General features: G+C 40.3%; 1 protein-coding gene across 1 annotated transcript; it reads right to left on the bottom strand.

Annotated features, from left to right (window-relative positions):
• Positions 1-6,182: 6,182 nt before the first annotated feature.
• Positions 6,183-22,286, bottom strand: mrrf (mitochondrial ribosome recycling factor). Its single transcript, XM_062435021.1, has 7 exons — positions 22,195-22,286; positions 18,871-19,038; positions 18,582-18,734; positions 13,890-14,008; positions 9,175-9,266; positions 7,402-7,561; positions 6,183-7,084 (listed from the first exon to the last, which is right to left on the bottom strand). Coding segments are annotated over exons 1-7 (771 nt in total). The 5' UTR covers positions 22,196-22,286; the 3' UTR covers positions 6,183-7,006.
• Between the last annotated feature and the right edge of the window lie 29 nt (positions 22,287-22,315).

The raw sequence follows: 22,315 nt of genomic DNA, 5'->3' as shown, positions 1-22,315 counted from the left end.
CAGGAAACAATTATTCAATAATGTATGGATGTAAATGCACACTGTGTCCACACAAAAACACACGCATGCACAAGCACATATATATCACCATGATCGACTCTTCCTCTCTTACAAGATCAGATTACTTTCTTATGTTCAACACAACTGGAGTGAATGTGGTGAATATGCTGGATAGAGAGAAAAGTTTTGCATTCAAAGTACTGAATGTGCTGAGTTACCTGCAAATGTTCTATATTTGTGTATTTGTTTTTGTACTATAGAGTATGATACTAAACTCCTCTGAGAAGTTTTACATAAAATGACACACTGATACAAAACATCTGATAATTAAACATTAAGTGTGTCACTTGGTAGCTGTATCTTACAACAACAAAGATGTATTCCAGGTGCAACTTATCATGTACAAGACCTGCCACATTTTGGATTTTATGAGTGTACACAGTCAATGAAAAACACAAGAGAGCATAATAGACACCAACAATGACATTACAGGAAATAATATAATACATTATTAAATGAGATAATGGGATGGAATAAAAGTGTGTGAGACATGACATGACATGAGATGGTAGGAGGTAATGAATCATAATGTGACATCACATGGAGGGACATGTTACAGGAAATGACATCACCAGATGATGGAAAGAGTACATAGACTGTATACAAAGAGGATAAAAAATTGCATGAAATGATAGGACAGGCCCTGATTGACAAATTGGTGTAATATCATTAGATAACATATTGCACTGTAGTTTTAGCAACACCGAAGAATAAGACAGAAAATGCTGAATATTCATACCAAGTGATTTACACGGATGTAAATTACTTTGAATTGCCTTGTTGTTGGAAGGGGCCATAAAAATAAACTTGCTGGGCCTAGTTTGTATGTCTTCTACAATAGTTCCCTGTTTTTTCAAAATGGACTAGTTTGTATGATGTATCTCCTGACCACATTGCAAGGGAAAAGTGTTGCTGTTGTAGAGTAAGGATTACAGTGCACATTTTTTTCTGGACATGCATGACTTTCTATCAAGTAGTTGTGCAACCAAGAAAAAAAGTTCAACCCTTGCTTACTTTCTAACGTCCCTGGGTGACATGGGTGAATGTCGGCTTTAAAAAAAATCGGATGCAGCCCCACTCCTCTTAAAGCAATGGTTCGGTGTAATTTTGACCTAGTGTCATTATGCACCATGAGGTCTATCTAATCACCGCCTCAGCCCTTTGTTTTAGAGTTAGAGCCATCAGCCCAATGGCTTAGTACAGGCGCTAACGGACCCACCAGTGTATCTCGTAAATTACTCCACTAATAATGCCTGGATTGTTATCAAACTTCTACAGTAGTACAAATAGGGTCTTTACTCATAAATCGATGCATTGGAAAGTTTGTAAGTACACCAGGAGTTTATTAAAAGAAACACTTACCTGATGGCTTTTACTCTGCTGCTACTGCTAAAGCTGTATCGCTTTAATGACAGCAGAGAAGTGTGGGGGGAGGGGGTTTCAGACACTGATAAACACTTCAGTTAAAGCATACTGACCCCTTAAGTCTTCATATGAACTTATATCAGTATGTGGAAAAGCAGTGGAAAGGGTCAAATGTATGTGGTGGATCTCAAATGGTGGCAAAATCCATGCTGTGACTCAACAGTTAGATACATGACCTTGTGGCTTGTGCTTGCATTTGCATTTTCAATTTTCTACAACCAAAAACACTGCCAATGTAGAGACCTAACCAGTTATGGGAATTTGTGTTATGGTTCATATGAAATTACAGATTTCAGTTACAGAGTACACATTGCACAGGGGCAGGGCAGAGAGGATGGGGCAAGGTAGGATGACAATGTCTCAATTTAAGCCAAAAGAATGGCACACTTGGGTTGTGAGTCTAACACACGACTCCAGTCTGTATCCATACTCTTCGCTGGCTCTGACCCAGTCTGACTGGTAATTGGGATCAGATGAGTGGCAGCAAAAGCGCGGCGACCTGGGTTCTCTGAGACCCACAGTAACCTGGAAGCATTTATTTTATGGAAAAGATGTTTAGTTAAAGTGCAGTGCTGCAGCCTGCAGCCCAGCCCCTCTAATGACTCTCCAGCGCTCTTGCCCGGGCCTGGAGACAGAGCCCTGTGATGGATACTACTGGTGAAACAGGGACGCACGCACACACACACCCATGCAAACATGCACACACATGCTTCCATCACCATGCACCGTGATGGATATGACTGGTGAAAGCTCTGAACACTGTTTCCTGAGTCCTTCACTTCCTTCCTCTCAGGCCTCGGTCAGCCAAGCTGAGCTGGGTTTCACTAGACTCAGGCCGGATTGGATTGCAGATTAACAGGCTTCCTGTCCAATCCGTTGGCTGCGTTCATCTGCTTTCCTAACGGTCACTTTTATTTATGAGCGAGCAGTGACGTTATAGAGGATGAATGAGTTTCATCAGGATGGATGAGATCCTGCAGGCTGGGGCCAGTGTGTGGATTTACTGAGGGACAAATGTTTTTAGGAGTGTATTGTGGAAAGAATGTATGAAAAATATTCCAATTTCTGTCGAATGAATCAAACTAATCCAGAAGGAACAGCAGGTATATGTACTAGCATGCTTTTCCTTTAATTCAACATCCTCCACCCCTCATTATTTGCAATTTGTTTTCTTTTGCTGGTTTACACAGAACTTCAGTAAATTGGCAAAAAAAAACCTTCTCTATCAAGTAATTTTTGTGTAGTCCTGAAGTGACCTGACATTGTGGGTATATTACAGTATAAATCAACTTGATGCAAGAATTTCATGAAATAAAGTGTCATTTCTCTTGATATATAGTGCCTTACTCTGTCTTGTTTCAACAAACTCAGTTCCTATAAAGTGGATTTGAATCAACTGCAATCCTTCTGCAATAGTAAACTATTATTTCATTTTGATTTAGAGATAATATGACTCTTGGCCTCAATAAAAGATGAAAATTTCATTTTAGCAGGGGCTGAAAATGATTTAATTTCCTGTGTCTTAATCAAATGTTTTAAAATATCATCTGTTGTATCAATAAAGCAAAATATGCCTGTACTAGTTGAGTCAAGGAGATGAGGAGAGTTTTTGATATGAAATCAAATGAAATGTAAAAATGTCATGATGGACAGATGTTTTGTTATTTTCAATACTGTCACTGACTGAGTATTTTTAAGGCTTCAGACATGAAGACATATTTGTAAATTGGGTCCATTGTCATTCCTTCCACCATCCCATCAGTACAGGCCTCCGACACCACCTACCCCGCACCTCTCATCCTCCCTCCCTCTCTCCTGCTGGCAGCCCTTGATTACACTTGTCTCCTGGGGGAAGGTTTAAACTCCTCAGAGATAGTAATATCGAGGGCACTACTGGCTAGTCACTTCAGATCAGGGCGGGGGGAGGAAATGGCGACAGACATAAAGCTAAATATATAATTCCTCCCATGCCGGTAATCACGATGTCCAGACGATTTGAAATGACAGTTTAACCACTTTAGACTGAGGAACGCTTTGTTCGGATTTGAGAAGCAGGAGGTGTGTGTAAGTGTGTGTTGGAGCGTCTGGTTGGTCCCTGTGATGGTTGGGGAGCCTCCTCGTGGGTATAGAGGCTATCCAAAGGGGCCCGTGTGGTACTCTCTAAATGCACGTCGGGAGGAGGATAGGGGGGCAATCGCACGTTCCATTGAGTTAAAATGGCTAGCAGACCAGACAGGAGCAATTCTGTGAATGACTAACGCGGAAGGAAACGCTCTCACCGCCCGGTATTAGTTTACCTGATTATTAGGATATCCAGCTTCCTCCTAAAATGGTCAGCCATTTCCCTGTTAGAAGCAGTAAGAGCGCCCACCTGGCTTGGGCCTAAACATGGTCTGCAACAAGACAGCTCAACCAATTACATCTATAAATATTAATAAGCTAATCTGCACATATTCTTTTCTTCAGTGCCAGTTACTACATTCGTGAAAGGGTCAGAGATACTCTTATGAACATCAATTCCATTTTAAATTTTAAGTTCAATTTGCATATGCAGAGATTTCTTCGCTCCAGACAGGCTCTCTTGATATGTCGTTTCCCCCCCATCATCACATTGCGAGGAGGAGAGTGAATTTGGTATTCACGCGCTGATTGAATCCTTGATGAGATCTTCAGGGTGGCTTCTCACACTCTCATGCTCTTTACACTCCAGAGGTGATGAGAAAAGAGAAAGAGGGAGGGGAGAGAGAGAGAGAGAGAAAGAGAGAGAGAGAGAGGGAGAGGGAGAGGGAGAGGGAGAGAGAGAAAAGGAGGGAGTATGTGTGTGTGTGGGATCGATCCAATTCTGTCTCTGCTGAAGTGGTCGGCTCTGTCGTCGTCTGGCTCCACGCGGCCTCCTCAGCGGTTCAGCTGCAGCAGGAGCACCGCCGCTTCATGTTCAGGGTGTAATCACAGGCAACACAAAGGGAAGAGAGCAAACAGAGGGGAATCATCTCCAACACTCCCATATATACATTCTCTCTCTGTATAGGTCTTTTTGGTAAACTAGTGTTCGACCACTGTCACGAGCTACTCTTAAAAGACATGAATAATGCAATACAGAAAATCTGCAAGAAGTAAAGATTTATTGAGAAGTAGAACGATGCTAAGAGGGAAATTGAGCAGAGTGAAGAAAAAGAGGATGAGAGAGAGATACTCAAGAGATTTTGGTTCTTTTTTCCCCCAATACAGTTTGAGTGTAAGCTGTACTAGTCATATGTGATGTTTGTATTTGGTCTGTGGTCTTTGAGATACACAGAAAAAGCCAAATTCAGTAAGCACATTGCAACACTCTCCATAACATCCCATTCTGATTATCTAACTTTTCAGCGTTTATTGGAAATGCTCCTCGATGTCTTAAAATTCTGTTTTGAACGGCACATTTGCATTTCTGTCATGCAAGATGCCTTCAGTAAAAATGCTTGTTGTGAGTTAAAGTTTAAAGTGTGCATCTCTCGTTCGGTGCACCAGCAGCGAATAAAAGGCCAGACTATCAAATCAAAAGTTTACTGAACTAATTTAGGCTTGTATATTTTTGTGCGGAAGGGCCAAAGGACACACCAGAACTTCCACACAAACGCCGTCACACACGCACGCATGCACACACATGTACGTCAAGAGGCGGCGCTGGTAGTAGTAAACATTAGAAAGGAACAGGGGTAATTCACTTGATAAATGTCAACCAAAATGAAGCTATCAGCTGAAAGCAATTTCCTTGTGCTTGCCTGTGTTCTGCGCCAGGGACTTGGGAGATTTTCACCCCTCCATCGATCATGAAGCCTCTGTTTTAGGCCAAGGTACACAATGCCCTCAAATTGCTGACATATGGACCTAGAATCACCACGAAAACCTGCCATTTCCACTCCACCCCTCCTCTGTCCCGACCCAGCCACTCCTCTGCTAAACTCTTGTTTATCCAACGACTCTGGTCTGTTTAGGCCATTAAAGCGAAGCCATTCAGAGAGACAGAGGGCCAAGGCAAACGTAATAAAGACACAATCTGTAACGTTGATTGTGACGCTGCTACCACCTAGAACTAAAGATTTTTTTTTTTTTTTTTTAAACACAGTGAAAACTCAATTTATTTCCTTAATTTAAAAGACAAGTAGACGACATTTTGATGAAGATATAATTAGTAGTTACAATGTTGCAGCACTGCAATCATCAAATGACTGGGTGCCTATAAGACCAAGTGTGTGGGCAAAACTTTTTAAATGAAGCCTGTCTGCCATGTGGGACGCCTGTGACCAGTAGCAGAGGAAGTAAATTTAAACCAAAAAACAAATCATGATAAAGATGACCAGCTACATAATAGGATGAAAAGATCTTTAGCTGGTGTAAACAGTGGGTGGATGAAAGCAGGGATCTGCACAGGTTTCCCCATTCAAACATTTTGTGTTATCGATGCGGTTTCAACAACTACGTGCACAACAATTCCTGACTGTGTCTTTAAAAGTGCAGCTATTTAAGGAAAAAGACGGCCAAGTGTGCAACATTAAAAGCCTCTTTTCCTAATGGACAATTGCAGTGCCAGCAGCCAAGGCCTAGAGGTCTGTACACAGGAAAAGTCCATTATCACTCTAACTAATGGAGGAGGGAGCGACTTCAAAACCAAAAGTGGAGAAAAAAGAAAAGAAAACAAGAGAGAGAAAGATGACGCATATGGTACAAAGCAGTGTTTCTTTAATGGGGTCCATCAATAATGTTACTTTCCCAGCTTTATTGTGTTTAAAAGAGAGTAGCCATATTATCAATCCTAGACACGGGCAGAAATTAAAGACCTTTAAATTTTTTTTTTTTTTTTTACTCAAGTGCATTTTTTAATCAATGCGAAACAAATGTTTGGCAACACGCTAATGATATCTGCTCAGCCGGCTCCTGCGTCTCTGGAACAAACTCCCTCTCTCCCTTTCTCTCGCTCTTGCCACCAAGACAAACCCACAGCCAGTTTACATTCAGACGGGTGCGCTTGTTTTATATAAACAGACAGTCCTTGTGGCAAGGGGTTTGATTAGGAGGAGGCCCACAAATCCCATTAAAAGTCCATTCGTCCCCCGCTTGGTGTTTGTTTGAAGACAGGAAGAGTAACAAGGGAGGAGGGAGGTGACTGGCAGTCTGTCGCTGTCGTTGTTTCCGTGCCAATTTCTGTTTATGTACTGATGGTTAAACACAGATATCACCCAGCAGTGAAGAGCAGAGCCTTGCCGGTGATGTGGGCAGGCACCAAAGCTCATTGTCTGCCAAGGGAACCCAAACAGGAACCAGACTCTGTCTTCTGTGTGAAGCTTTCAGACTAGTTCGCTCATCATGAGAACAAGACTCAAACACTACCCCCATTGTGATCCAGTAACTGTCCATTGTCAACATGATCCAAATGACATGTTGCTGCTGTTGAGTGTGTCCATCTGTATGTATTTCTGTACAGCTATAACCAAATGATTAAGAATCAAAAATAAGATCTGTCCGTTTCTTTTAGTCGTTCCAGTCAGCCTAACAGCTCCTTGGTCTTGGCTGCAAGCTGTTTGTCAATGTCCGCTGCTATGTTGTCGGACATCTGCTGAATCTGTGAAGACAGAGGAAAATATGGAGAAGGATTTATATATCTTTTTTGGGCTCACTTTTCAATGTCAAACATCTATCTAGTAAAGGGCTGAATTTTTCACTTTGGTGCATTATGAATTTTAAAAAAAAATTGGGAAATACTTCCACTGGAAACAAGTTATTATTATTATTAAAAGTTATGTTTTAATTATAGTTTCCACATTGGAAAAAGTCTTGGGGCCTTTATAAGTTCATTTCTTCATGTGTCATCTCATCTCAACCTTTGTTCAGACCTACCGTTCTCAGTCTGAATGTCCCTTTCCTCTTCCCTACACATACCTGTTTTTCTATGAGACGTATGATGTCCTCTGAGTGTCCCTCCTTCGCCTTTTTGACCTCTGTGACGGCATTAGATCGCACCTTCCTTAGCGAGTCTTTGGCCTTGTTGCTCAACTGTTTGGCCACCTTGGAAAGGTTCTCTCTGTGTTCTCGTGTTACTCTGCACAGAAGTAGGGGAGGTAAGAGGTAGAGGTAAATAAATGACACCAAGCAACGGTACGCAATCATCCATGTGCTGTTTATGTCTGTTTGTAGATTGAAGATATGTTGAATGATGACATTAAAACTTTGAACAATATTGTGCAAATGGGGGTGTTAAGTGTTTGTAGTAGGCATGACTTCTAATCATTATAATTCTGACTTGTAGTTAACAACAATCACTTTCGAGGGTCTCGGACCAGAGCTGAAACATCCGTCATCCCAACAACTTTGTATTCACTTCGCATTTGTTAATCACTCTGAAAATCCTACTTCCCATTTCACTTTCCTTCTTTGTCTTTAATTGGCTTCTTTTTTTTTTTTTTTAGTTGTTTTTGCCTCGGGGACTATTTGCAAACAATCCAAGTGCAGCTTCTATTTACCGCAAACAATACGGCCTAATTACTGATTCCAGGGCCAATCAAGGAGCGCCTTCTCTTTGGAAATGCAAATGGAGGCTTGGAGCGTGCCGAGACTGATTGCAGGGGGAAAGCAGTCTGACTCTTGTGTCCCTCCTCTGCCAGACTAACACCTGCTGCTCCATCCGCACACACATGCATGAACATACATGTGCATAAACACAGGCCAGCATTCATACATGCAGACTAACTTGCACATGTGTGTATGGGTAAAACCATATATATACACACACTCAAACACACACACACACACAGTGGTTTAGTGGGTGAGAGATGGATAGTTCTGTGTGAGGTTGTTTGACTTGGCAGAGAGAGCGAGAGAGAAAGGACTAGTCAGAATAGGGAGAGAGAGATTGACACTACGCTCAGATCAACACAGACGCAGGGTCTCATACATCTACAAGCAAATAAGTTAACAGCAGGAAACCTGGTGATGTATTAATGAGTGACAAGCAAAACCAAGCTGCAACTTAGAATTTTCACTATCAATTAATGGGTCAGCTACTTTCTTTATTCCTCAATTAGTTGTTTGGTCTATAAAATGTCCCAACCAACAGTCAACAACTCAAAAATATTCAGTTTACTATCATGGAGGACTCACAAAACCAGAAAATATTGGCTGCAAACAGAGAATTTTCAACAATCAAATAATCCATTATAAAAACCCATTACTTTTTGGTTGATCCACTGATCGATTGATTGACTAATCATTGCAACTCCATGTGAGACTTAAGGTTTAGCAATGACAATGCACATTCATGGATTCACTGATTCATTAGTATCAAAGATAATGTCTATTGCCTGTTATCACAGTCTACTGTGACATCTCCACTTGTTCTTATTTTGTAAAATTAAAAGTAGAAAACTTTATTATATCAAGATGTAAATCAGTTGAAAATTGAATAATTGATTTATCAGGTCAACAGAACTGTTTCAGAACTAGTAAAAATGAAAATACAGAAAACAGAAGTAATGCCTTGAGGAACACAGCGATCACAAAAGAAACCTAAAACTGAGAGTGCTAAAAGCAGGAAAGTGTTTCTGCCCTTGGGGATGTGTGTGTGTGTGTGTGTGTGTGTGTGTGTGTGTGTGTGTGTGTGTGTGTGTGTGTGTGTGTGTGTGTGTGTGTGTGTGTGTCTGTCAGAGAGAGACTCACTTGGGAATGGCCACCTTGATGATCGTTCCGTCCACCTCTGGGTTTAGGTTCATGCTACTCTCTCTCAGAGCACGGGCGGCAGCCGCTGTAGCCTGAGGACACACACACACATACATATACACACACACACACACACACACACACACACACACACATACACACAAATGTGAGCTTCGCCTGGAGCAGTACTTGCTCCAGCTGGCAATCATTATGGTGTTGTGTGTATGTATGTGTGTGTATGTGTGAGGGTGTTTAAGTGTGTGTGTGTGTCAGGGGAAGCCCGTGCAGTGTGGAAGTGCCTTGGGCCACTGTCAGAGCTCAGCCCTGTGGGACAGGACTGAGAGGTTGCAGGGCAGGGTGCTGACCCCCGGTGACCTCACAGGAGAGTCTGCTTGTGTATGATACATGGATACACACACACACACACACACACACGGGTGCACACATATGAGCTTTTGAGTTTGTGTGCATTAATAGTTGGATATAACTTTTTTGCTACTTTATTGAAGACACTGGCCACATATACATAAGTGATAGTCTCAAGGCAATAATTCATGTATGACTGGATCAATGTGAACACCAAGTTGTGTTTATCTGACGGTGACTTGCCTTTTCATTATGTTGTAATTCATAGTGGACAGTTACTGCACATATACACCTTTCTTCATTTGTCATAAACATGTAGTCATCAATGGAAGGAATCTACTTCTATCCACTTTGTTTATTTCTATCAAATGAGAAGCAATTTAATTTGTATATTATAATAATCAGCGTAACCTCACATCATCCTCTGTAATGATACATGATTAAGTGTTATTATTGAGTAAAAAAACAATCAGTTGCTACAGTTCTGTTTGGGTGATCAATACATACTTCAGTGATGTCAAAAGTCAAAATATAGGATCCAATTTTACAACAACTAATTAATTTACAATAAAATGCAGATGCCAAATGTAGAAAGTCCATTCTGTCAAAACAAACTTCATGTTTGTGAAAATGGACTTTACATTCCCTTAAAATGATGATTGGGTTAGTAACAAAAAATAACTGCTGTCTACTGTACATTTTTCTGTCATAATCACAAATGGAAACATCTGCAGAAATGTTCCTTCTTCTCGGCTGTTTGCCAAAATGGCTTATTGGTTTTTTAAAATTTGTTTTTAATGAAACCAATATTTCCTTAAACACCATCTGTGATCTTTATAGACTACGGGATGAAGATGATCAGAGGAAAATGAGAAGAAAAGCATTGTGTGTTTTGTGAATTGAACCAACGCGGATGTGGACACTGGTTGGAGAAACAGCTGTTGCTGTAAAAGCTAGATGATATCTCTAAACAACACAGGATCAAACAAAGATGTTGCTAAGAGGTTCGGAGTAAGTTAATTGATCTAGTGGCTTCTTTGGGAATTGCATTTAAAGTTTATTTTCATTTGTTTGGCAGTCGGGCCAAAAAAGACGCGTACATGTGACTCAATTGTAAATATTAAAACAACACTCACATATGTGAAACATGAAGACATTATCCACCATATACAACACAATCCTTCGGTCCAGCAAACACTACATTAGAACCAGAGAGCTGTAGTTAAACAGTGCATACAGACGAGGGGGAGAAAGCCAAATCCTTTGAACCACTGAAAACAAAGTCACACTCCTCGAACCAATTCTGCAACCGCATGACAATTCCCTTAACTGAGCTTTACAAAGGGTGCAAATATGCAATGCGAGGAAAAAGAGCATATCATTTCCTTTTAATCCCTTTCTACCCCGCTCTCCTTACTCGACAGCTACTTCTGGCCTTTTCCGTCGGGGAAAAGAAATGGCAGCGAGATTAAAGGAATTTATTTGTGTGCATTAAATTAATTCATGAGGTCTTGTTTCTTTTTTGTTAAAATCATCCGGGGCGCAGGCCTCTGGTTGCTCTCTTTGAGTGCAGAGTGATAGATTCAGCCCATACCTATGTTTGATTGTTCTCAGCATCAAATTCATCACCGCTTCCCCTCTCCAACGACCGCTCCGGTGGTTACGGAAAACCGAGCAGATTTTTTTTTTTTTTTTATCTGGAGAGGCCTGGCCAGGTTCTGGATAATATGTTGGAGAAGGAGAGAAATTACGCTGAAGTTTCACATCAAACGCAGATGGCCCGGTTCAAAGCAACGAGGCAAGCGGAGAGGAATGTGTGCGTGTTTGAAAAAGGGAGTCCTGAAGAAAACACTTTATGAACAAAGTAGTGAGATGCTTAAACATGCACACACACACTAATCTTACACTCACATACACACCAAAATTGCCCCCTGATCTAAGCATGCTGGTAGTTGTTGTTAGTTCCACTGCGCCTTCCCAGGCCGCTGTCAATGAATGAATGGAAAACAATTGAAGGGCCTCTGGAGTGCCTGGTAATGGATAGGCATCATTATAAGCCTATTAGCTCTGGGTACTGAGGACTCACCTCTTTGTGGGACATGGGTAACGTAGGGCACGACAGAGTAGCATGTGTGTGTGTGTGTATGAGTGTCTGTGTTGGCGTGTGTGTGGTCTGTGGTCAGAGTTTCTGGGAAGGAGCTACACTCACCGGGGGACTATTCAGCGTGATTCAGGTTGAAAACTGGATTTCCTGATCTGAGTTGCTGATAAATACCTAGATTTGCATGTTGTTATGTGATATTAGAACAAAGGAGAACAGAACGTGAAACCACAGCATTCAGTCTCACAAAAGGGGACACGGAAGGTGGAGGACGTAGTTACACAAACATTATTTTGTTGTTTTAACAGACAGGTGAAGAACAAAACTATACTTTAAAAAAAATGCTTAACATCTTGGATAAAATGAATTTGTGCACACTGTTCTAAAAACTCTTGAACAGGTTAAGTTTAGATTTAGATTTCAATTATCCTCCTGGTGTTAATCTGTCTTTAAAGCTTCTTCCACCACTTTTAGTATATATATAAAAGGGGCCTTTAGTTTATTGCATGTCACATTGTGCGAGATTTGATAAAATCTTGGCTGCAATCCTCGTCACACTGTAAGATAATATGAGGCATGTCGGATTGTGCGCTGAATGTGTGTGGAACTGTAGCGCTACTATGTGAATAGAAAAAAGACAGAGACACGTAATCAGCTCGCTTCATCCATCCGCGCCGCTCTCGTTTTGAAAATGCAGCAAAGTCACACAAACTTTTTTCACCTTTATCGTTTTGGGGTCTTTTGTGTGCCATGAACAAATGAAGGAGTATGAATGTGTTTTCTCCCTAAACATTATTAAAAGTTTATTTTATTAAAAGATCAGTTTGTAGACGCGGGTCGTCATTGTGAGAATTGAGTCACTCCACATCGGTTGTTGAGCACGTGTGTCACAGTGTGATCTATGACCAGCATTTGGATTGAAAATGAAAAAGTTCACCAAATTTCTCTCATGAATATCAACTTTGGTCTCAGACATCCCATAATTGCATAGCGCAAAGGGGCCTTCATTTATTTATTTTTCTTCTGAGCCCTTTAAGTCATGTTTTATCCCACTCTGGTTTTATTCTTGTACCTTTCTTCTGACCTCTGTTAAACTCCCAGACTGTACTGGAGATTCGTTATCTTGGATTTTCATAATGATTGTGTGCATGTGTGTAGACATCATAAGTTTAACTTGCGATGCAGCTGGATTTGCGTGATCACAACATAATAAGATCATGAGAAGAATCCATCTTGTCAGGCTTAAAGTTACGTGCTTGTGTACGAAGCACTGGTGGCTCAGATCAATCAGCGCTGCAAATCCAGTTGCAAGGTAAGACGGTGATCGATGGTTCATCCATTCATCTGCCAAGTATATTATAAACCTGACTGCCGGTTTTTAAGGATGACTTCTCAGATGTTTCTGTGTAACAAACCATCTGGCGCGTCAGGATGCATCTAAACTCATTAAAAGTATATTTATTGGGTAAGATCTATCGTCCCAACTGTGTATTAATTTCCCTACTTCTTTTTTCTCATTTGCACAAATAATCAAGAACTTGACCTGAATTGCTGCGTCTCATGAGAAGCCAGCAGATCTCTGGCTAATAACAATCAGGACAAGTCAATTCATGACTGTCTGCAGATATATGATTGCATAATGTCGTGGTAAAGGCTAAAAAAAGCTCATTTAGATTTTCCAGACCACTAGAAAGTCTGGCCACTAAAAGTCTGCTTTACCCCCGTGGACAAAATATCTTTCTGGAGCTCTGATTAGTACAGTGTTGCATCATCTAAGAAGGGAAAAGAGGGAGAGAAAAGGAGTGAGAAAAAAAAAAGAAAAATAATCCATTCCTTCCTAACCTGGGGGTAAAATGAGGTCATTTCCTATTCTGTGACAACTCACACGGAGACATAACCAAGTATCAGCGCACACACACACGCACACACACACATACACATACACATACACTTCAGGTTTTTGTTGCTATCTTTCACTCCAGAACAAAGGGCTCCAGGAGTGATCAATCAATTAGCATCTGAGACACAGTTGGAGAGAGACGCGGGTCAGGTTTCATTTACACAGAGTTGTGGGATTCGAGTTCTGGTCTGGCTCAGGACGGTCCATCTGTCTGTGCTTTGGATTATTTTTATAAAGCTTAGTTACTGTGTGCTTGTCCATATGAGACAAACAAATACCGGTAGGAAGAAACTGTGTGTGTGTGTGTGTGTGTGTGTGTGTGTGTGTGTGTGTGTGTGATCGTCTTACCTCAGGGAAGCCGCTCATGTTGACCATAATGAACTGAGGTGATTTCATGGAGATCTGACCCAGCTGGTTGAGAGGGAACTTCCCATCTTGAGTTGTCACCACAATGTGATCCAGAGCTCCTAAACAAATGCACATAAAAAGGTAATTGATGTCTTACTTTAGTTACTTACACAGACAATTGAAGGCATCATTTGACTGCCATGTAATATGAAATCACCCTGATGTTGCTATGTTACCCCTGGGTGGGACTGTAAATATTAAAAGCCTGACCATTTGATAATCAGTTAATCACAAATGAATCAGTAAATGTTTAACATACTGTTTCATCTATATTTGACTACATTTTAGTTAAGTTATGTTATATCTTTAATAAAGTTTGTATTGTTTCAATTGTTAAATATCTCTTATATTGTCATTTGATCTTCAACAAAATGTGTAAGCATGAAGATCATTATCGTATCTGGCACAAATATCGAGCGTTGCTCCAGCTTTGGTATATTTGGTTTGATGACACTGTTTCCATGACTGCTTCATATAAATGAAAACACACAGTCAATCATTCAGTCAGACCGACAGATTAACAAATAAATAGACGACAGATGAATGTGCAGCAGAAGCCACAAATTGCATGAGTAAGTAAAAAAATATAAATTAAAGAGACCACTTTCAGGCTGTTCAAGAGTTTCCATGATCTACTCCTCACTGTCAATAGTGAGAGAGGCAAAGGTAAGTTTGCCAACATGAGTCGACTACTGTCCCTCCCTCCCTCTCTCTCTCCGTCTTTTCTGTCCCTCCCTCCCTCCCTCTCTCCGTCTTTTCTGTCCCTTCCTCCCTCTCTCCGTCTTTTATGTGCCTTCCTCCCTCTCTCTCTCTCTCTCTTTCTCCTCCATCTGGCTAACCTCAGACGCAGTTGTTTCCTTCTTCTCCACCTCTGCCTTACATCACTCCCTCCCTGCGTACCCAGTGGGGGCTGTGGTGGCGGCGTTGGTGTGTGTATTTGTGTGTGGAAAAGGGGGGTGAAGGGGAGGTGAGCCAGCGGTGTAATTTTCTCTATGCGATCAATTTATCATATGATTTCAAGGGCAAGAAGAGAGGGGGAAAAAATAGATGTACTGGTTTAGGATTCGATGCAGAAAAAGAAATTAAAAATAAAAGGTTGGTGTGATGTGATGTGATGAAATGGATTCCTTTTATTTAAAGGCCGCACCCTGACTAAATCACTGACATACCGTCTACCTGCCTGCCAATTATTCTGTCTTCCTCTTTGGCTTCAAACATCCATTTGTGCTCAGCTCTGGACCTGCCTGCGTCTGTGTGTGTATGCAGACCATTCACATCCATAGCTGTGACCTTCTGCCTGTCCGTCTTTGTTACCTGTGCCTTGACAATGTGCACCTACACATCTGTTAGTACTTTGGGAGGGGAGACAGTCAGTCATTTATATAACTACAAAGGTGGAGGGTGAGGAGGGGGTACGAGGGTTGAGAGACGGGCAGAATGCAAATATCAGATATTAGGAAAAAATATTCTTTACCAAAATATTAAATATGATGTCATATGATAATTACTTTTTACAATTGATGTTGCTGTTGAAAAAAAACTAAGACTTAATTTATTGGGGCTATATATATATATATATGATTAAACTTTAAACAATGTATCAAATGACAACTTGTAATGTCAAAGGCATCGCTCTTATTGATGAACCTAAAGAGAATTATCACTTGATGCTGCAGCTCAACTCGGCTTGTGGAGTTTTATAGCGAGTTTATGCTCATTGTTTAGCTGTCTGACTACGACTTTACTGTTTTGGTACACTCCCAGCTGTTTTCAGAGAAAAAGCTCTAAGAACCCGCTGTACACTACCTGCACTGTACCAAATGGCAGACTCTGGTAGCAAACAGCTGGTTAACATAATGGAGCACTTAGGAGCTAAAGAGCCACATATTTCCCTCAGGGGTTGATAGAGAGCAAAAACAGAGCTAAAGGTGAGTGAATATTAGACTTACATACACCAGGTGGACAGAAAGACGACTCCAAATGAATGATAATGTTTTCCGTAACTGATGGATGTGTAACAAGTGCAACGTATCAGCTTAAATGTGTCGAGATGTCACGGTTTTCGTTCACAAATAGATTCTCCTGCCCTCTAGTGGCCAAAAAAAAAAAATCAGTTAATGTTGGTTTAATGATCTACACTATCAATTTTATTTTTGTCCACAACGACAATTTTTTCTAATTTGTGTCTGTTTACATTTCACATTTTGTGGATTGTAGATATTTTGTTACCTTAGAATAGAGTCACGCTGAGCTAAGCCAAACTAAGCTAACCGCCTGCTGGCTGTAACTTCATATTTAACAGATAGACATGAGAGAGGTATTGATATTCTTTAACTCTTGCCAGAATGCACATAAGCATACTTCCAAAATAGTTAAAGAACTCCTTTGAGCACAAAAATCGCTTATCTTCAACTTGGAAGTCACCCTGAAAACCATATTGAGGAAGATATTTTTCTTGTACTGTTGTTGTTCAGTGTCACCAACGTTACACACACACACACACACACACACACACACACACACACACAGAGACTCTCTCACACACACACACACACACACACACACACACACACACACACACACACACACACACACACACACACACACACACACACACACACACACACACACACACACACACACACACACACACACACACACACACACACACACACACACACACACACACACACACACACACGCTTAATAAGAGCCAGATGAGAGGTTTATCGTACAAACACACACAGACACACATGCACATTCGTACAATACACACACATTCGGACAACTGACGTCATTTCATTCCACCATCTCATCTCTGCTGTCAGCTCTAAGTCCTGCTGCCTCCCTGGATTACTGTGCAGCTGGACAGAAGAGAGGGGGGGGGGGGGGGACGGACCAGAGGAGAAAAGTGAGGGATAGACAGATGGAGGGAGAAGGCGAGGAGGATGATAGGATGGAGGGGAGGAGGCGAAAATGACGAGAGTGACAAGAAGGAGATGGAGAGAGAAGTTTTTGGCCCTGTGAACAAATAATTCCCTGTAGGTCAATAAGACATTTAATTGTAAATGTTGTAGATGAGCAAAAGCCAAAATACGAAGCTGAGAATTGTTGAAAAAAACAAAAGAGAAGAGTAAGTGATGGAAAGATAAATGAAGGAACTGATGATAGAAAATGGGCACGGCATTTTTGAAAAATGCATGAAAACATGAAAAATTTACAGAGAATTATACAAAGAGAAGTGAAATAGTTGGAATAAACCTACAACACAAGATATTGAATTGTTAACCAGAAGAATCACATCTGTGTGTGCTTCTATTGCTTATCTGTCTTAAGTAAAGACGCATAGCACGGGATGCAAACCAAAACGATATTCTGGAAAAGGAACGGAAACTCAGACACTTTCAATCTGAAGTCTGTCCCCTCCCATGGGACTTTCCATTATCCACCACACCTCTGACTCCCCCCGAGCCCAGCTCCCATTTGTTAGAACCCAGAGGCAAAGGGGTCATGACCTGGATGTAGTTGGGGAAACAGAGGTCAAAGCAGGGTCAAGGTAAGGTCACATGGGGCTCTCCTCTCTCTAAGCCCTTGGGCGTTTTGTCAGGTAGATGCAAACAAAAAGGAAGATTTACTTTCATTTGAAAGTGAAAATGTGGGAAAAAGCAAAGGTCTTACATGTAAACTGAACTTTCGGAGAAAAAACAAACATAAAAACTGAAGTACAATTCACTATGGAGTCAATGCATGACTCATATATGTATATCTTGTGATGTTTGGTATTCATTTTTTAGATTCAAAGCTGAAATCTATAGTAAGGTGGCCTCATATGTAAAAAAAAAAAAAAACCCTCAACACTTACATTACTATGTGATTCATACATACAGTACAGTGTTGCCAATGCCAACCTTATTGAAAGTATTCTGAGGTATCTCATGGATGATCTGGGAACTCATGGATTCCTGTAGTTTAGCCAGAGTGATGAAAAAGTTAACACTGGGCAGCAAAGAATACAAGTGAATAAACTTTTGTTCATTCTGGTGGGACCGCAGCCATCCATGAGATCACACACATACCTTTGCAAGTGGAACCTGGTGCTGGACAGAGGATGAAAATAATGCTTTTGATTTTTTTTAAGGCAAGTTGTGAGAGCTGAGATCAAAATGGAGACATTATTGAGAATTACACTCAAAAAGAGGCAAATGACTAACATTTATCTGTCTGCAGAATGCTGCCGCATAAACAACAAGAATCTGTACGTGGTGTGATGTTCAATATACCGCATTTGTTCCATTGTTTTTGGATGCTTTTCCTCTCATCAGCCCTCTGGTAACAATAGTAGGAAATAACAAGCTGGGCAACTAAATTAAATACTTACATTTGTGACAATACTGTCATTGCTCAGAGTTGCGTCAAATCATTATTTGGGCAATTATTTATGTTAAATTGTATCTGTTCTAGTTTGTTTTCATTGCAAATGTGAGTAAAGTGACTAAAATTTTAAACAAGCGAGTCAGTGTTTTCATGATTTGTTTTTTCTACAGGAGACTGTTAAGTTTGAGGGTGAGGAGATTCAAGCAGAGAGAAAACACAAGAGGGAAGGAAAGAAACAAACCGAGATAAGACAAATACCTGGTGAGGTTCGAATGCTGAGGTTGCGTGTGAAGTCATCTTTGAGTGCATTGACAACAGCCGTCATGTCCTCCTTCACTTCACCCAGATTGATGATGTCTTCCACCAGAGCCGAGTTAATATTCATCTTAGCTGACTGGCCCTTTGCCTTGGCTTAGGAGATGAAGAGAAAGGAAAAAAAGGACTGAAAGAAGAGTGGAGACTCATATCTAAGAGAAATAATATCAGATCAAGTAACCCACATTCATGCTAACAGATGCTGCTCACATGTGATCGCCTCCTCACTGACCTTTTGCTTTCTTAGTGGCGTAAAGCCGGGCGCACGCAGCAGGGTAGTGGGTGGTGTTGGGGAGCAGAATAGGGACCCTGGTGGTGGCCGCGAGGGGACACCTGACATGTCGCACCAGAGACTGACACAGCAGAGGACGGAGCAAGCTCAGATGATTCATGGCCATCACTGAAGGAGAGAATAAATACAAAATGCTGTAAGGGAAACACAATGTTGTTGATTTTGGAGTGACATCATCTAAATAAGTTTGATAAAATCACAAATCATAAGTTGAGAGGTGCTGTTAATATTTATCAAAATGAAGTAATAGCTCCTGTCAGCCAGTAGGAGGTAGGCCTACATCTTGTATTAAGATATTACAGGATGGTCTCTTTTTCTCTCGTTAGCTATCAGAAATGATTAAAAGAAATAACGGAACTGAAACCAGTCAGTGCTATATTTTCTATTTCTCCTTATAGTCTATTTTTTTCCTGTAGAAGCTTTTTCTGTAAACATCTGAAAATATAAGTAACAGCTATATTTAAATATATATTTTAATTTATGGATAACAATCTGCTGATTGTCAGCTAGTCAAAATTAGAAAAATACAGGTCTGTTTTACTGCCTTTCACAAACTTTAAAGATTAAGAAACTTTCATGGAGGAGTGGTTGATATGCATTAAATACTCTCTCATTGCAATTTTCCAATATTTATATGTATAAATATTCTGATTATTTTTCCAATTATTCCGTGTCATTAAATATGCCCAGAACAATTTTCTAAAGCCCAAGGTGGGGTCTTCAAATGCCTTCTTTGTTTCAAGAAATCCTCTAACATCTAGAAATATTCAGTTTACTTACTATCAATTTTACACAAAGAGAAGCTGTAAATCCTCACAGCTGAGAAGAAGAAACTAGGGAATGTTTTCCATCATTGCTTTAAAAGTTACTTAAATGATTAATAGATGGATTAAGATAGTTTTAAATGATACTGTAGACTTGTTTTCTGTAAATATACTAATCATTTCATCCCTTGGATCGCACACACTGCCTTTAATTATCTCCGTCGTCCTCTTACACACACATACACATACACATACACATACACATACACATACACATACACATACACACACACACACACACACACACACACACACACACACACACACACACTCACACACACACACACACACACACACACAGACTAAAAACTACTCTCAGGCCGTGCAGTTGTTCAGGCATTCCTAAAGGGGAACCTCCCATTCAGAAAAGACACACAACACTATAAGACAGCCCCTGCTTTTCTATGGACTAACCACCTCCCACCTCGCAGATCGGGCCTAGACTGTACAGTGTGTCGCTGAAACTCAGCGTACACACAAGCACAGACAAACTCTTGAGATAGAAAAGCCCACAGACACAAACACAGTCTAAAGCCCGTCTTTCACGGTCAGTGGCTGTGAACAGCTCGCAGTGTACTGCAGCCTGACTGACATCCCCTTTTGTCTGGTGAGTATTTGGAAGTGAGTAAGAAACATACCATACTGCTGCGTTAAAAACACTTTGGTCACAAATGAGTAGAGCTTTCACCAAAACATCACATTACTGAGATCATTTTCTCATTATTTTAAAAAAATGGGAATTATTTACAGCTGGAACCTCAACAAAACATAAAAGAAAATCCACTTGATGTTTCTCAACTCATCCAAAGAGTTTAATTTAACTCTTTGATTAAATGTCATGACGAAAAGTACGTTTTATAGCATTGTAATTTATGCCGGGATTAAATTTGTACAAATATATTGGAGTTGTTTTATGACCTGACTTTATTTTATGTATGAAAATAAAGCTTAAATTCAAAAGGTAAAGAGTTCTCACCCCCATCTCTAATCTACCTCTGACTCTAGATTAACCAATATCCATATATATTCCACTGGCAATATTTAGGCTACAGTGTGGAGCCACCACCTCCAATCCAAACTCATAATAGGCATCCAGGGCTGGCATGTTTCCTGACAAGCAGATATGATACAGCGCAGTGTGGCAGAGCAGATAGGCTCAGATGTGGGATGGTGACGGATCTCTTTAGAGGAGTAGTCAAGCAGAAGAGGTGAAGCACAGGTGTTCAGTGGGATACTGTAGCCTCATATCCTGTCGATTTCACACACACAGCAGCTGCAGACACACCTCTCTCCTTCTTCCAGCAGCAGAAGCCAGCTGGCGAGCCTGTATGATCACGCCTCTGTCTGTACACTTTACAGTTTAAGCAGAAAATAACACAGTAGCACATCTGATAATGTTCTACCTGGGTTTACCTCCAAACTGCCTCATCGAACACACTGTTAACACTAGGGCTGTGACTACTGATCATTTTAAAACATTGACTGACCAATATATCAGTCAGCTGATATTATCAGCTGATATCACAGATATATCGTATAGGCATGTTGTCCGATTTTTATTTTATAGATCTTTTTCAAAATAAGTTTGATAACCACATTTGAAGGATCATTGCAAAAAAAAAGAAAGAGATGTGCTTCTGTATATATTCTATATAAATAATATTAGTGGTTGATACATTGATATTAAAAAAAATTGATTCGCTAATAAATATATTTTTTTCCAACCAACATCCCGGAGCTTATTAACTTAGATATTCATATTATGATGCTATAAAACAGTTAAAAGCAATAAAATACTCACATTTTAGAAACTTGAACCTGACAGTATTTGATATTTGTGCTTCATTCGGTGACTTAAGCAATTTATTGATAACCATAATTGTTGGTGATTATCTTTGTGCCGCTCAACTTATTTCATAGCCTAATTGTCTCAGTGATAATTCATATTGTAGGGTGTATAATGTACTATTTAACTAATTCACTACATTATAGTGTCCTGTGGCCATCTGGTTTCATTGACTGGATCCCATGTTTTACCTTTCAGGTGTCTGATTTCTTCCCATGAATTCTTATTATTTATAGATATTCCTTCCTATTTATAGATATTATTTATGTCAATAGAACATATTTTGATAATCATGATTCTTTGCACTGTCATCCAGTCCTGCAGCAGGTTCAATGCTGGATTATTTAAATACATAGTAGAGTAAGAGGCAATACTACATTATTATAATTATTATTAACAAACACAGATACATATTTGAGATAACTAGATGTTCTTAACACATTATGTAAGTGAAGCGGTGTGAAGGTCGATGTATTCTGACGAACAACAAACAAAAACTGTCACATTTATAACACAACCACGTAGTTGCTAAGCATATTACTATCATAAATATCAACTAAAACACATCCTTCAACCTCAAAACAGCATACTTACTGACTCTCAAGCTTTAATACTTCTAAGGAGCATGTCAGGCAAGGGGGAAAGCAGAATTTCACATCTAAGTAGTCATCAGCACGCGTCCGGGGGTGTGTGTTTGAAACCTTGCACAGAGTGT

The sequence above is a fragment of the Scomber scombrus genome, chromosome 15 (genome assembly GCF_963691925.1).
Source record: "Scomber scombrus chromosome 15, fScoSco1.1, whole genome shotgun sequence".
Classification (NCBI taxonomy): Eukaryota; Metazoa; Chordata; class Actinopteri; order Scombriformes; family Scombridae; genus Scomber; species Scomber scombrus.
Note: the sequence above shows the minus strand (reverse complement) of the source record. Positions and strands in the feature narration are given on the sequence as shown.